Source organism: Somniosus microcephalus, chromosome 8 (genome assembly GCF_052327205.1).
Source record: "Somniosus microcephalus isolate GS21.2 chromosome 8, FLI_Smic_1.0, whole genome shotgun sequence".
In the NCBI taxonomy this organism is placed as follows: Eukaryota; Metazoa; Chordata; class Chondrichthyes; order Squaliformes; family Somniosidae; genus Somniosus; species Somniosus microcephalus.
Genome location: NC_140994.1, coordinates 36523775 through 36540988, shown reverse-complemented (window position 1 = coordinate 36540988; position 17214 = coordinate 36523775). Strand labels below are relative to the sequence as shown.

At 43.5% G+C, this 17214-nt stretch overlaps 1 protein-coding gene and 1 long non-coding RNA gene across 3 annotated transcripts in view; one reads left to right on the top strand and one right to left on the bottom strand.

The window, feature by feature from the left end:
• The window catches only part of LOC147113454 (uncharacterized), a 61197-nt gene extending 58165 nt beyond the window's left edge, over positions 1 to 3032 (top strand). The window contains exons 4-5 of one of the 2 annotated variants that reach the window (XR_015079211.1): positions 825 to 1092; positions 2865 to 3032. This is a non-coding gene — a long non-coding RNA (uncharacterized LOC147113454). Of the gene's footprint in view, positions 1 to 824 lie in introns of both variants that reach the window. The other variant, XR_015079210.1, reaches the window with a different exon arrangement.
• Positions 1 to 17214, bottom strand: part of wdr11 (WD repeat domain 11) — a 122259-nt gene that overhangs the window by 10958 nt on the left and 94087 nt on the right. The window contains exons 20-25 of the mRNA XM_085994549.1: positions 11166 to 11274; positions 10775 to 10837; positions 10510 to 10575; positions 5815 to 5980; positions 2736 to 2831; positions 1875 to 2040 (exon numbers count right to left, since the gene is read on the bottom strand). Coding sequence (XP_085850675.1) covers positions 1875 to 2040; positions 2736 to 2831; positions 5815 to 5980; positions 10510 to 10575; positions 10775 to 10837; positions 11166 to 11274 — 666 coding nt within the window. The remainder of the gene's footprint in view (positions 1 to 1874; positions 2041 to 2735; positions 2832 to 5814; positions 5981 to 10509; positions 10576 to 10774; positions 10838 to 11165; positions 11275 to 17214) is intronic.

Below are 17214 nucleotides of genomic sequence, written 5' to 3'. Positions count from 1 at the left end.
TTCTCACTCCTAGGAGCACCCAAAACTGCAGAGAGTATTCTAACTCCAGCCTAATCATTGCCTGCTAATCTTCCTTTTCATCTCCCCACTACACTTTCTATATTCCTCATGATTATCTGTAGTATTGTTAGTCCTAACGTTATAGAAGTCCTTTTTACTTTGTTTAGTTTTAATTTAGTTTATCCACAGAATTCTATTCTTTAATGCACTCCCTTCTCATTTTATGGTAACGTATTTGTTTTATACTTGATGCAGCTCACGTTTGGAGATATTCTGATATCCCAATTTGGTGTCCTTGCCAATATTTATCCCTCAATCAACATCACTAAAACAGATGATCTGGTCATTGTCACATTGCTGTTTGTGGGAGCTTGCTGTGCGCTAATTGGCTGCTGCATTTCCTACCTTACAACAGTGACTACACTTCAAAAGTACTTAATTGGCTGTAAATTAAGTAATTTTGAAGTGTAGTCACTGTTGTAAGCATATGAGGGAGAAGGGAATAGAGGGTTATGCTGATAGATTTAGATGAGGAAAGATGGGAGGAGGCTCGAGTGGAGCATAAACGCCGGCATGGACTGGTTGAGCCGAATGGCCTGTTTCTGTGCCGTATATCCTATGTAAAGCACTTTGGGATGTTCTGAGGCCGTGAAAGGCGCTATATAAATGCAAGTCTTTCTTCCTTTTATTGCTGATCTGTCGACCCGTTTGCTAACTTTTCTGCCTTAATTTGAGCCAGATCTCTTCTTATCTCCCTGTAGTTTGCCCTTTTCCAGTTTAGCACCTTACCTTTGAGTCTTCATTGTCCTTTTCTATTTTTACAGTGAACCTCAACTGAGTACAAGCCAGAAACTAATGGTGGACTTAGAGGTGCGAAGGGTGATGGAACGGTATTTTTTTAGACTCAGGAACAAAAAAAACCCCATGAGTGAAAGTCCCAAAACTGCAGCAGATGGCAAATGGATTTGCTGAGGTGCTGCTGGATTGGCTGAGGTGCTGCTGGATTGGCTGAGGTGCTGCTGGATTGGCTGAGGTGCTGCTGGATTGGCTGAGGTGCTGCTGGATTGGCTGAGGTGCTGCTGGATTGGCCAGGTCTGTTTCTGTCTGATGCTTGACGGAGAATGGTACTAGTGGGAATATAAATATAGAACACAATGACAACTCATTTTCAGAAGACAGGTGCCTGGCTGATGATGTGAAAAACAAAATTTGAGCTTGTTGAGACAAGATTAATAAAAATGGTACTTCTGGTGCCAAAGAATTAAAGAACATTTTTGTTACTGGCTATTTCCATTGCACTTTTAAATTATTTAGTTGTAAAATCTGAGTCAAACTATGTCCTGAAATGGAGAAAGTTCTGATCATCTCCCATAATCCATTGGCTGAGGTTTTAACATTTAATTCAGTTTACTAAACTTTTTCGACAGACTACCAAATATGACCGGTTCATTGGCTGTCTATGAAAATATTTTCAACACTCGTATGGATATCCAGTACAAGTAGTTTTTTTGGTGAGCGGAAGACCCTCTAGGATCTCCAGGTTTTTAACGTTTTTGAAGTTCAATATCTCTATGGTGCTTTGACCTACCTTGGATTTTCATCAGCTGCCACACATTGCATTGACTGGGAAGGGACGCCAAACCTGGGTAGTTTCCCCTTGCTTTTCTAAATAACATAACTGACCGGCAAACTCATTCTCTCGGGCCACTGAAAATGTTCGTTAGGATTGGCATTCCAATTTAAATCTCCACAACGAAAGCCAAAGGCAACATCAAAGCTGCTCTGGAGACTGCTATTTATGAAAAGCGCACTCGTAGAATTTTAAGTAAACCATAATGTGCCTGCTTGAATTTATCTCACAGTTAGAAGGTTACCTGCTAGCTTTCCATTCGCTATCATGTTAGTAGCTACCAGTTTTATGGTGCTCTGGGATGGACCCGAAGAAGTAATGGTAGTAACTAGACAAGCTTTCAGGGAGTCACAGTAATAGCTTGGATTCTCTGCACTTGTTTCCAGTAGCAACTGCACGGCCCTGTCCGTCTGTCAAACATAAACAGTGACATAATGAGGTCAGTCAGCACAAATCTTCGTGTGAAGAGCATATAGAATTTGTACCAATACAGCTATTTCCTGTATCAGGAGAGGAGCTAACTTAATACCAGAAGTGCTGACCTTAACAGAACCAAATCAGGAATGATGAATGAGGTGTTTCGAATTTAGTACATCTTTAAAGCCCGTGTCATTTGATGTGATTTGAGCTCAGAGCTCATTTTCCAACAGCAGTGTTGCTGGTTTACATCCATCTCACCCTGCCCACCAACAAAAACTACTAATCAGACAACTATAGCAAAGAAAACACATATTAAGGACTTGAACGTTTTAAACATTGATCAGAGTTTCACAGCTCTTTGACTCATGTACATCTATGTATTAAAAAAGTCTTGCTAACATTGCGCATCGACTGTAAGTGTCACACTTAGTTTCTGCCACACTTTTTTTGATAACACCCCATCTGTGATAAAACTGTCCCTCAAGTGACTGTCAGCAACACCAAGAAGTTCTCCCAGTATTGCTTAAGAACAAATTCCAATATATTTTACTCCGATTCTCTTAATTCCTGTAATTTATACAGTAATATTTTGACTTGCAAACAGAAGTTAGGCATTTAGCAGTTTATTACAAAGATTAAATGTATATGGCACCGTTGATGGTCAAGGAGGATGTGGATTTCTTACCTGGCCTAATAAGAGTAACTGGTCTGCGCATTTCCTTGTGTGATCATATGTTGTTCTTTTTGCCTCCTGCAGGTTAACTCGCTCAATCTGCGATCTCTATAAATAAAATCATTTTTTTTAAACTTGCAGAAAGATGAAAACTGAGCACAGTGAAGCCACTTTTCAAGAACATCTGATATTAACTGAGAAAAATCTTTCTTAGACGCAGAATATTCTCAAAACAGGATACGCCTGGATTATCATCTAGGTAAATGAAAGAAAAATGGGGCATTAAATAAATTATTTTATTATACAGGATGTTCTTGAGTCACTTTACTGTATTCCATTACAATGTAACCATACTATAAAACAGGCTGTTTTTCTATCGATGCTCCTTTTAAAATTCAACTACATAGATTCATGAAAACCTTCGGAATCCCTTTTTCTAATTTTGCTAATACATTTGTTTGAAACTGCAGCAAATATCTGGGAGAACTAACTTGTGAAATTTACTGAGCTCATCTGTAGCATGGCGATGAATTATCAGAAGATAGTATTAACTCCGGAAGTTATAGCATTTCTAATTTGTGTTAATTCACACCTTCAGGTGTAACGGTCCTCTAAGCCAGTTTAAGCAGAAAAAGTAAAGGAAAATTCAAAAAATGAAAACAAAATCAAGATATACTTCATGTTGCAATGACTTTAAAGCTGCTAATAATGTCACATTTCAGCAGCATGGCCAAAAAAAATATATAATGATATCCAAAACAAGAAATGAGCCGGATAAAGTGATAATACAGGTCCACCTTTCTGGTACGATAGCAAAATACTGCAGATGCTGGAAATCCGAAATAACAACAGAAAATGCTGGAAAAACTCAGCAGGCCAGGCAACATCCGTGGAGAGAAATTAGAGTCAACGTTGCTGTTCTAAATGGCAATAACTGCAGTGCTCCATTATCTTTAATATTAAATAACATTACTTTGAAAATCAGTTCTACAATTTAATTATTTCACCATAGTGTCAATTGTAACCAGAATATGTGAGCCATTTGATTTTGATGCGCAAGAACAACATGGGAATGATCAATCATCATGTTGATGTAATTCCTGCAATCTGCGTTATGGGGCACTGCAACTATTTGTTCAATAGGTTATATATTTTACTACACCACAACCATTCATTCTCATTATTGGGTGACTGAATTACAGATTTCAGTTTATGTACTTAACTCTTGAAGCACCTTATTACATATTTTCCATTTTACTTTCAGCCCAATTCCTGCAAAACTAATAAACTTTTATTTTGAAACCAGATTGCATTAAACATGTTAACGATTACCATGCAGTCTTCTCTACATTGGGGAGACCAAATGCAGATTGGGTGACCGCTTTGCAGAACACCTCCATTCAGTCCGTAAGCATGACCCCGAGCTTCCGGTTGCCTGTCACTTTAATTCTCCGCTCCGCTCCCACTCCCACCCTCGACCTTTTACACTGTTCCAACAAAGCTCAACGTAAGCTCGAGGAATAGCACCTCATCTTTCGTTGAGGTACTTTACAGCCTTCTGGACTCAACATCGAGTTCAACAATTTCAGACCATAACCTCTGACCCTAATTTTTTCCACACGGCAGCTGCTGCTGATGATGATTCTGCCATCGCCATTTACACCTCATCTAGAGTCATCTTTTGTTTCTTTACTTGTCCCATTACCATCTCTTTTTGCCTTGCACCATCATCCCTTTTGTCTTTTAATCTCTCCTGCCTTCCATCCCATCACAGACCTTTCCTTTTGTTCTTTCCTCCCCTCCCCCCCTTTCCCTGCCCCTGCACTTGCTTAAAAATCTATTACATCTCTAACTTTTTCCAGTTCTGACGAAAGGTCATCGACCTGAAACGTGAACTCTGTTTCTCTCTCCACAGATGCTGCCTGACCTGCTGAGTATTTCCAGCATTTTCTGTTTTTATTTCAGATTTCCAGCATCTGCAATATTTTGCTTTTGTAAAAGCATATTTCCTTTGATTACATCCAAATCATCACTGTTAATACTACAGAAAATCAAACAAATGTTTAATTAGGCTGAATCCAAGAATAAAAACATCAGATGCACTAGTATTGGAATGGAGATAAAGGAACATGGGAACAGGAGTAGGCCATTCAGCCCCTCGAGCCTGTTCCACCATTCAATGAGATCATGGCTGATCTGTATCTCAACTCCATCCACCTGCCTTGGCTCCATATCCTTTTATACCCTAGTCTAGCAAAATTCTATTGATCTCAAATTCAAAAATGATCAATTGAGCTGGCATGTACTGCTTTTTGTGGGAGAGTGTTCCACACTTCTGTCACCCTTTGCGTGAAGAGGTGTTTCCTAACTTCTTTCCTGAATGGCCTGGCTCTGATTTTAAGGTTATGTCCCCTTAACCTAGACACACCCCACCAGCCAAAAAAGTTTTTTTCTATCTACCCTATTAATTCCTTTCTAAATCCCAAAACCCTCAATCAAATCACTCCTTAACCTTCTATATTTCAGGGAATACAAGCCTAGTTTATGTAATCTCTACGCATAATCTAACCCTTGGAGACCTAGTAACATTCTGGTGAATCTGCACTGCCCTCCTTCCAAGGCCAATATATCCTTTCTAAGGTGCGGTGGCCAGAACTGTGCACAGTACTCCAGATGTGGTCTAACCAGGGCTTTGTATAGCTGTAGCAAAACTTCCTCCCCTTTATATTCTTGCCCTCTGGTTATAAAGGCTAACATTCCATTCGTTTTTTTGATTATTTTTTGTACCGGACTACTACATTTTAGTGATCCGTGTACACGCACCCCTAAATCTCTTTGGACCTCCACTGTTCCTAGCTGATCACCATAAAGATGAGCTTTTTATAGACTAGGACACCTGCTCATGGGAACTGGCCAGAAACAGAACAAGAGGACTTGGGCTGGGGTCCAGGAAAAATGTAAAGAAACATCTATAAAGGGAATGACCAACTAGAGAGCCGGTAGTTTGCTGGGCATTGACGTCACTCATGCGTCACAGGAAGGAAAAAATACTTCCCAATACAAAAGTGTTTGTAGCTGTAATTTGTATTACCTGGAAGTAGGAATTTTCACACAGTATGTCAAAGCAAATATCCAGTGGGCTTGCTTGGCTCTCTTGAACTGCATTTGGTAGAACGAGCTCTTTTCCTTTTGAGAAGCTGTACAAATAATGAGCAGCAACAGTCCAGAACTGCAGTTCTGACTCATCACCGAAAAGCCTACAAGAGAAAAAAGCATTGGAGTCACTAGGAGTATATCAACAGTACTGAAGAGCTATAACAAGGAGACACTATGAATATTTTTGCTAGATGTGGATTAGGCATGAATAACAAAAATCTCATCCTACAGTAAAAGTCTTTCTTCAAAGAAGGTAATTTTAATGGAAAGAGCACTTTTTCCCCTCACTGTGGTCTGGTGTTAACAACCATTTACATTTCTTAAATGATCATTGCACACAGAGATGTCTCAGAGCACCTTAGAGGGTGGTGGATAGTGAGCCAACACCGAGCAAGAGGGAGAAAGGCAAGAAGGTTAGGAGAAGGGAAAAGCACAGGAGAAGGTTCTTGAGGAGGCATTTGAAGGTCAGGAGGAAGGCAACAAGGATGTGGGGGGGGGGGGGGGGTGGACTGGGTGTGGGGAGGTGGACTGGGGGTGGGGGAGTACGTGCGTGGTGTGGATGTGAATGCAGGTGTGAGAGGGGGGACAAAGTGTCCGCACTTCCTGGAAGACTATTGATCAGTGTGTCTCAGAGTGCTGATGGTCCACAGTGGGGAAGGATAATTTGGTCAATCTCAGATGGTCGAGTGCCAACTACAGGCAGAGCTTCAGACACTGAAAATCGAAATCTTGGTCCTTCTGAAGCAGAAGTACACACATCCACAGTGATTAGAATAACAAGCCGTGGCTGCAATCATACAGGATGTCATTAGTGACTTTGACCAATGCTGTTTTGGTGCAGTGGGCAGGTGGAAGCCTGATTGGAGGATTGGTGGAAGAGGTGGGAGTATAGTTGCAAGGTAAAAATACATTCCAGGATTTTAGGAAGAAACTGAAGGGTCGAGTTAGGGCAGTAGTTAGAGGAGGTGAAGGGGCTAAGAGCAGAATTTCTGAGCAGGGTGGTGACGATAGCAGTTTTGAATGAATGAGTTAGGGATGGAACCATCGGAAAGGGACAGTTTAAGGTCAGTTATCACAGGACTGAAACTGGGTGATTGGGAGCTAGGACAGGAGATGGTCAAGGGAGCAGGACACTTTAAGGACGAGAGAAGTTTAATAACAATGGGGGAGGAGACAGAAGAGAGACTATAGAATAAAGGGTAGGTGTTCTGAGGGAGCGTGAACATTTGGGGCTGGGAGAGAAAGGGGCAGATCTTGATGGGGCAACAGAGCCAACACCCTTTGTTTTGAACATGAAAAATTCCATGAGCTCCTCACATTTTATGTGAGGACAAAGGTTGAAGGAGATAGGTAGTAGTGGCGAAGAGTTTAGAGTTGTTGCTGTTCTCCAGGATTAACATAAAATAGTGGGTGCAGAAAAGATTTACAAGCATGGTTCCAGGGATGAGAGACTTCAGTTAGGTGGATGGACTGGAGAAACTGGGGTTGTTCTCCTTAGAGCAGAGAAAGTTGAGGAGGTGTTCAAAATCATAGGAGTCTAGATAGAGAGAAACTGTTCCCATTGGCGGAACGGTCGAGAACCAGAAGTCACAGATTTAAGGTGATTGGCAGAAGAACCAAAGGCAACATGAGGAAAAGCTTTTTTTATGCAGCAAGTGGTTAGGATTTGGAATGCACTGCCTGAAAGAGTGGTCGAGGCAGATTCAATCGTGGCTTTCAAATGGGAATTGGAAAAGTACTTGAAGGGAAAAAAATTGCAGGACTACGGGAAAAGGGAGTGGGACTAGCTGACTAGCTTGAATAAAGGAGACTATGAAGGTATGAGAGCGGAATTCAGTAGAGTAGATTGGGAAAATAGATTACAGGGTAAGACGATACATGATCAGTGGTGTACATTTAAGGAGTTATTTTACAACTTCCAAAAAATATGTATTCCACTGAGGAAAAAAGGGTGTAAAAGAAGACAGCCATCCGTGGCTAAGTAAAGAAATTAAGGATAGTAGTCGACTAAAAACAAGGGCATATAAGGTAGCCAAATCTAGTGGGAGGATAGAGGATTGGGAAAACTTTAAAAGACAGCAAAAAATAACAAAAAGATTGATTAAGAAAGGGAAGATAGATTATGAAAGTAAATTAGCAAAAAATATAAAAGCAAATAATAAGAGTTTTTATAGTTATATAAAAAGAAAAAGGGTGGCTAAAGTAAATGTTGGTCCCTTAGAGGATGAGACCGGGAAATTAATAGTGGGAAATATGGAGATGGCAAAAGCACTGAATGAATATTTTGTATCAGTCTTTATAGTAGAGGACACTAAGAATATCCCAACACTGGACAAACAGGGGGCTATGGGGGGGGAGCTAAACACGATCAAAATCACTAAGGAAGTGGTACTCGGTAAAATAATGGGACTCAAGGCGGATAAATCACCTGGACCTGATGGCTTACATCCTAGGGTCTTGAGGGAAGTGGCGGTAGGGATTGTGGATGCATTGGTAATAATTTTCCAAAACTCCCTGGACTCGGCAAAGGTCCCGGCAGACTGGAAAACTGCTAATGTAACACCCTTATTTAAAAAGGGCAGTAGACAGAAGGCTGGAAACTATAGACCGGTTAGCCTAACATCTGTGGTAGGTAAAATTTTGGAGTCCATTATTAAGGAGACAGTAACAGGACATTTGGATAATCATAATTTAATAGGACAAAGTCAGCATGGTTTTATGAAGGGGAAGTCATGTTTGACAAATTTGCTGGAGTTCTTTGAGGAAGTAACATATAGGATGGATAAAGGGGAACCAGTGGACGTAGTGTATTTAGACTTCCAAAAGGCATTTGACAAGGTGCCACACAAAAGATTATTGCTTAAGATAAAAAATCACGGGATTGGGGGGTAATATTCTGGCATGGATAGAGGATTGGCTATCTAACAGAAGGCAGAGAGTTGGGATAAATGGTTCATTCTCAGACTGGCAATCAGTAACTAGTGGTGTTCCGCAGGGGTCAGTGCTGGGTCCCCAACTCTTTACAATCTATACTAACGATTCGGAGGAGGGGACCGAGTGTAACATATCAAAGTTTGCAGATGATAATAAGATGGGAGGGGAAGTAGTGAGTGAGGAGGACATAAAAAACCTGCAAGGGGACATAGACAGGCTAAGTAAGTGGGCAGAGATTTGGCAGATGGAATACAATACTGGAAAGTGTGAGGTTATGCACTTTGGCAGGAAAAATCGTAGAGCAAGTTATTATCTTAATGGCAAGAAACTGGAAAGTACTGAAGTACAAAGGGATCTGGGGGGGTCCTGGTGCACGAAACTCAAAAGGTTAGTATGCAGGTGCAGCAAGTGATTAAGAAGGCCAATGGAATGTTGGCTTTCATTGCTAGGGGGATAGAATATAAAAATAGGGAGGTATTGCTTCAGTTGTACAAGGTATTGGTGAGACCGCACCTGGAATACTACGTACAGTTTTGGTGTCCATACTTAAGAAAGGACATACTTGCTCTCGAGTCAGTACAAAGAAGGTTCACTCGGTTAATCCCGGGGATGAGGGGATGGACATATGAGGTGAGGTTGAGTAGATTGGGACTCTACTCATTGGAGTTCAGAAGAATGAGAGGCGATCTTATTGAAACATATAAGATTGTGAAGGGGTTGGATCGGGTGGATGCGGGGAGGATGTTCCCAATGATGGGTGAAACTAGAACTAGGGGGCATAGTCTTAGAATAAGGGGCTGCTCTTTCAAAACTGAGATGAGGAGGAACTACTTCACTCAGAGGGTGGTAGGTCCATGGAATATGCTGCCCCAAAAAGCTGTAGAAGCTACATCATTACATAAATTTAAAACAGAAATAGACAGTTTCCTAGAAGTAAAGGGAATTAAGGGTTACGGGGAGTGGGCAGGAATTTGGACATGAGTCTAGGTTCGGATCGGTCATGGCCTTGTGGGTAGCGGAGCGGGCCCAGGGGCCGTGTAGCCTGATCCTGCTCCTATTTTGTGTGTCTAATTCTGTTAGATTCAGGAGATGGTTCTGTGATAGTGGATTGGCGGTTAGGATCAGATCAGCCATGATCTTATTGAATGGCGGAGCAGGCTCGAGGGGCCGATTGGCCTACTCCTGCTCCTATTTCTTATGTTCTTAAGTGCTCTTGCAGAGGCAGCACGGGCTCGATGGGCCGAATGGCCTCCTTCTGTGCTGTAACCATTCTATGGTTCTATGATTCTAGTACAAGTAAGCTGTGGAAATTGAGCAATGGTAGAGATTAAGCTTCTCAATCCTTATTCAGCAATAGATTGACATGCTACTCACTTAAGCTTATGGATGTGAGACTTCATCGGTGTATTGGGGAAGAAGTGGAAATGGAACTCTGTCTGAGATCTACTGGAGACAAGTATGTTGAAAGAGATGTCAGGGAGGGCAATTGAGTGTGTGAAGGAGTTTTTTATTCCAGGGGCAGGTGGTCATGGTGGAGATATGAGAAAAGTATCTGAGAGAGCCTTTTCAATAACAGAGGCCTTGAAGGTTTTGAAGCCATATGTTATGACAGGACAGGGGATGTCGATGTGTTTCGATATGGAGGGCGGGATTAAAGGTGGTAGAGATGTAACTAATCTAGCTTAGTCCAAGTTACCTTGCTATTAGCAAGCATCTCTGCAGCAGTTGGAACTCTGGATCTAGAAGAAGATACTGGATGTCACTGTAAAGAAAATAGCATTAATATGCATGTATTACTCAATCACTTATAAGTAGACTGTAATAACATGTAGACAAAAGGATGGGATTTCTAAAGTGCCAATACACAACTGTAACGTTTGTGTGTTAAATAATACAAAATACACCATTTCAATTTTGTGGCATGGAACTCTTTATATAAAAAAAAGGTAGTTTCTACTCACTTTGACAAAGAGTTTAATTGTTCCAGCATAAGAAATTTTACTTCTTCACTTTCTGAATAATGACTGCAGGAAGCAGCAGAAAAAATGGTCAGGGTAAACATATGCACCATTCAGTACATGCTGGTACCACTTTAGCAATAAACAGCAGCATCAAATAACTGCATATAAATATACAATTGATATAAAATTAAGGTACAGAGAAATGACCAACTCTTAATGGCTTTAACAATATGTTGATATGTATTCAGTAAACATTCTTTGAACATCTCAACTAGTAAGCATGGTAACAGCGATGTACTTAAGTCACACAAAATATCAATTTCCCTTTAAAAATGTTAAATTTTCCAACCAACTTTGAAACAAAAAAGGGTTAGGATTGGTACATACTTACATTTGCATAATATCCAGTGAATACTGTTCATTCCATGGTTGGTGCAACAGGAAAGCTTTCAATACAAGACAAGATCTGGGAAGGAGGAGGTAAGGACACCAAAGTAGATCTACGCAAGAAAAGCACAATAAAAGTAATTACTCTCTACATGAAGCTTCCTCAGTGAGTCACCCACTCATAATTCTCATTACAGTGTGATCAATTAGTTGCAATGCCGTTATCCACATAAGCATTAGCCATGAATATTTTGCTGGGAGTTAAATCAAGTTGGGAGAGCAACAGGAAGCGAGTCCTGGTTGGAAGAGCAGCATGTAGTTGTGAAATATGAGGAAGTGTAGAAACATACTGAAATTGGCCCTTTAACCAACTGAGGCAATCACATCTCTGAACTCAGTGGAGGGGGTAGGGTAAGCATGCAAGTTATTGGGAACTTTAAAACAAGTGATTTTGGAAAGCAAAATATGTGAGAAATAAAAATCAATCAAGTGCAGTTCAATAATTACAAACAAAAAGATGTGGACACTCTTGGACTAAGTTGGGAAAACGCCAGGTGTCAGGTCTAGGTCAGAAGACCAAATGGAGCTGCGGTTTAATGAGAAAATCTTTTTGATAAAAGCCATCGGATCTTAAAAGTGCAAGAAAAATAAAAAAGGAGCAAAAGAAGAAAAATAAAGATATTGTGAATAATGGCAAAAACATTTAAATTTAGAACACCAGATGTTTCCCTTAAATTAATATATTATTTCCCGCAGCTTGAAAAAATAACACTATAATGACACACATACATGAAGAACTTTAAAAAAAAGTCTACCAATACACAAATATCTTGCAAACCCTAAAAATCATACAAATACCACCAAAAAGTCACAGGGGAAAAATAAAGAGACTTTCTTTAGTGTGCTTGAAAGGTAAATAAAAGTCTTGAGCATAAACCTATCCCTTTCCCTGAGCACAAGTGACTGCCTCTAACCTAATCGGAGAGGAATGAATAGAAAGATGATAGAAGATATTTGCTGTAGTGGTGGGGTTCCATCAGTAGGTGGAGTTCAGGCTGCACATAGGGAAAATAAATAATGTAGTATGATGAGGATTAACACCCATCCATCTGCTCATCATAGGTATAAAGGGTTTGCTATTTGTCTCTAATAATTATGGTCAACTATGCATTATTTATACAGAACATAAATAATATCGAGAACTACAATAGCACTTCAGTACTCAAATCAAAAGGATGCCGATTTTGTAGTTTAGTCAAAGAAAGTTAAGAAATAATGGCCTAGAAATTCACTATGGCCCCGCCAGCTGGCTAACGGCCAAAAGTTAGCGCTGGGCGCGGAGCCATGTGCGACCGTCCGATATTCGCTTTTTGCGCCCCAAGTCGGAACCGGCCGCTATTCCAGGGTGTGCCCGCCCCCGCTTGGGGCGCAGAAACTGAATTTCAGCGCTCTAAGTGCCGCTGCGCCACCCGATGCGGTGCGGCAGGCTGCGGTACTGCAGGCCTCCTCCTTCTCTTAAGGTGGAGGTGCCTGCAACGGGGAGATCGCCGCTGGATTGTGCTGGCAAATGAGCCCGGCACCACGGAGAAGTGCCGGGCTCGCGGAAAGCAGCCGGCAATGCCGCTGGGGGGGGGGGGGGGTGGGGGTTGGTGGAGGAGGCCGGGGAAGGAGGTGCGGGCAGGCGGCCGCCGAAAAAGCGGCCGGCCGCACTTCCACCTTTATGCGCCCCACTAAGGCTGCAGTAAGGCCCTGGTCTCCGGATGTTAGTAGCGGCCGCCACGGAGGAGGCGGCGGCAACTGAATATGGGCGTCGGGCTGGCATCGTGGCGGAAACGGGGCACTGCGCACACCGATGACGTCATCGGTGCCGGCGCAGCGCTACCGGCTACCGCCGCCATTACCGCCGAGCTCAATATCAGCGCAACCTCCTATACTGGCGCAGAAACCCTCTTTAGGCGGTAACTGGGCGCAAAGCTTGCAGCGCCTTACTGAATTTCTAGGCCAATGTATTTATGGTTCTGTACAATGCTGTAATAGTTTACTAAAAACCATATTTGCAAATATATGGAAACATGTATTTATAAAATGAGTCAGTTTGACTGACTCAAAGTGCTCTGATAGTCTGCACCTAACACCACTTGTGCTCAGTGCTTATTTTGAGTACTTATTTTCGGGGAAAGTGTGCCTTTATAAATGATGTTCTATTATATGCACTGAAGTGTTTTGCATTCGCAAAATGTTCCTTCAATTATTGGCACCTTAAGACCAATTTCTGCTGCCAGCCCAACTAAACTCTGTGGCAAGAGAATATAGATTCTTCAGCAGTTTCTGTGGCACATTACTCCGTGATTTATACGTATTTGTCTTTAAAAAAAAATAACAGCACCAATTTTTAAACTGAAAACACAACACAAGTTTAAAGAGAGGAACTTGAACTATAAACTTACACTAGCTGATGAGGAAGAGAGGAGACAATGAGATCAAAGCAGCAGAATAGGAGCTGAAGCTGGAGTAGCCAGTAGCAGTATAGGGAACATACATGGAGCAACCAGCCACAATCAACCAGTAGCAGAAGATGTTGTTGTTGGGGGGGGGGGGGGGGGGGGGAAAAAGAGAAGGAGGATGGAAATTAAGCTCAGCTAGGAACAGTGGCATCATCAAGAGCAATCATAAGAGCAGGAAAGCTACCGAGTTGGAGAGATGCAAGAGATACAGCTTGCTGCTACTGTATAAGCTTTTTAGTTAATCAGGAAGTCTTTGGGAAGCAGGAATGACAATGGGAGGTTTCGGATCAATTTAGTTAAAAGCCGACCAGATCCCTCGCACTGCTCCAACTCCCAATTGTGCTGCTTCTGCGAAGAGGGAGAAATTCTGCAGAATATTAGTTGCCCTAATCATTAGGTGGGGAGGTGACCTGACAGTTTCATTCCCATCCCATTACTTATACACCCTTATCCACTCTGCTAATCACGTAGCAACATTGGCAATGATCCTGCATCTTTTACTTGGATTCCTGCACTCCTAAATTAAATTTTAAAGAAGGTAATTCACCAATAGTGCTACATTATGGGAATTATGTCTTGGATGTGAAAGAGCCATAAGAAATTAATGTTCCAACCATGATCTCAATCAGCTGGAATGGAATTTCATAGGAGCATACATACCTGACACGCACTGCACTTTGTGAAATATAGAAAATACATTGCAGTTTGCCAAAGGATAGGGTTGTATATTCGAACGAGTTAACCTGACTGAACACAAGTGGTGTGTGTAAGGAGGCTTGGTTTACAGGTTGCATTTTCATATATAACAAGAACCCACCAGGGTTAGTCAAGTAAAAGAGTATGATGAAAGTACAGGTGAAGATGGTGTTGGAAAAGTCGAGCCTGCAGGTGACAAAGCCACAAGTAAGAGTTTCAACAGCAGTGGGGTTGAGGAGGCACACAGAGGTAGAAGTGGGACAGGTGACGGACTGGATGTAGTTTTGAAGCCCAGCTCAGGTTGCACTTGAACGAGCATTCAGGGTGACAGAGGGAACAGATGCTAAGGTGCAAAGTTTCTGGTGGAAGCTAAACAGGGTGGCTTCTGTTAGAAACTAGGGGTGCCTAAAAATGTAAATGGCTACATGAATAATACTGTTTTTAAATGATAAGTTTTGTTTTCCTGGATAGCTTGCATTAGAATTTGAGACAGTCTTTTTAATCAGTTAGATTAGGTGAAACATAAACATTCCACACAGGGTCCCATAGGATGGTCCTGCCAGGCTAGTTATCTGTTGCTTGTAAGTTAGGGTTTTGACTTTGTTAAGGTATCTTTAATTTGGCCAGTGAAGGCCCAACCTATGTTTCTTCCATTATTACTAATAACCATATTATAATTGTGGTAAACCACTACCACCATTACCCCCCACCACCCCCCCAAATCCAGCCCAGGTAGACTGATGCGCTATCAATTACTCATAAAAGACTGAGAGTTAAGAGAGTAACTAAAGGCTTTTATTAACAAAAGAATGAAGGTCTGCCTCGAGTGGTCGACCGGTCCAGAAATACAAAGGGCTGGGGAGCAGTCACCTTTATACTAGGACTTGTGGGAGGAGTCAGCCGAGGCATGTACACAGTGGAATACAAACAGTGGTTTACCACATTCACCCCTTGTTTAAAATTGAGTCCGGCGGGGTGAAGTGTATTAAAAGTTAGTGTATTGGAGTCTCTCCGGAGGTCTTGTCTGCCGCTGCGATCGGCGTGGCGACGGCAGGGGTAGTGGAGCTTCCGGCGTCGAGTCCTGCGTGGGCTGTGGCACAGGCGTGTCGTCCTCGTAGATGTCGAGCGGGTCGCGGGGCCCAGGCCTGCCGTCTGCTGGGGCTGGATATCGGATCGTGGCGGGGGGGGGGGGGGGGGGTAGTGAGTTACTGCGGCCCCCGAGGGTGCAAGGTCTCTTATGGAGACTGTGTCCTCCCGCCCGTCCGGGTATGCAATGTAAGCATACTGGGGGTTGGCGTGGAGGAGGTCGACCCTCTCGACCAGGGGGTCCGTTTTATGGGTCCTCACGTGCCTTCTCAGTAGGACCGGCCCTGGGGACGTCAGCCATGGCGGTAGCGATGTCCCCGATGTGGACTTCCTTGGGAAGACAAACATTTTCTCATGAGGGGTGGCGTTAGTGGCAGTGCAGAGCAGTGACCGAATAGAGTGGAGCGCATCGGGGAGCACATCCTGCCAGCGGGAGGTTGGAAGGCCCCTAGACTTTAAGGCTAGCAGGGCGGCCTTCCAAACTGTCGCATTTTCTCTTTCCACCTGTCCGTTCCCCCGGGGGTTGTAACTGGTGGTCCTGCTTGTGGCAATACCCCTAGTTAGCAGGTACTGACGGAGTTCGTCGCTCATAAACGATGAGCCCCGGTCGCTATGGATATAGCTGGGGAAACCGAACAGGGTGAAGAGGTCGTTCAGACATTTAATGACCGTGGCACTGGTCATGTCCGGGCAGGGGATGGCGAACGGGAAACGGGAGCACTCATCAATAATATTGAGGAAGTACACATTGCGGTCGGAGGAGGGGAGAGGCCCTTTAAAATCAACGCTCAGGCGCTCGAAGGGGCGAGTGGCTTTTATCAGGTGGGCCCTGTCTGGTCTATAAAAGTACGGTTTGCACTCAGCGCAGACTTGGCAGTTCCTGGTCATGGTCCTGACCTCCTCAATAGAGTAAGGCAGGTTGCGGGCCTTGATGAAGTGGAAGAACCTGGTGACCCCCGGGTGGCAGAGGTCATTGTGGAGGGCCCGCAGTCTATCGATCTGCGCGCTGGCGCAGGTGCCACGCGATAGCGCATCCGGGGGTTCATTGAGCTTCCCGGGCCGGTACAAGATCTCGTAATTGTAGGTGGAAAGTTCGATTCTCCACCTCAAGATCTTGTCATTTTTGATTTTGCCCCTCTGCTTGTTGTTAAACATGAAAGCAACTGAACGTTGGTCAGTGAGCAGGGTAAATAGTTTTCCGGCCAGGTAGTGCCTCCAATGACGCACAGCCTCCACAATCGCCTGGGCCTCCTTCTCAACAGCGGAGTGTCTGGTCTCCGGGCCTTGGAGGGTTCGTGAAAAGAAGGCCACGGGTCTCCCCGCCTGATTGAGGGTAGCGGCCAGGGCAAAGTCGGACGTGTCGCTTTCCACCTGGAAGGGGATGGATTCGTCCACTGCGTGCATGGTGGCTTTGGCAATGTCTTCCTTGATACGGTGGAAGGCTAAGCGGGCCTCTGCCGTCAAGGGAAAAGAGGTGGACTTGATCAGCGGATGGGCCTTGTCCGCATAGTAGGGGACCCACTGGGCATAATAGGAGAAAAACCCTAGGCACCTCTTCAGGGCCTTGAGGCAGTGGGAGTTCCATAAGGGGACGCATCCGGTCGGGGTCGGGGCCGATGACTCCGTGTTCCACAACACAGCCAAGGATGGCGAGGCGGTTTGTGCGGAATATGCACTTCTCCTTGTTATATGTCAGGTTCAGGAGTTGGGCGGTGCGGAGGAATTTTGCGAGGTTTGCGTCATGGTCCTGCAAGTCGCGGCCGCAGA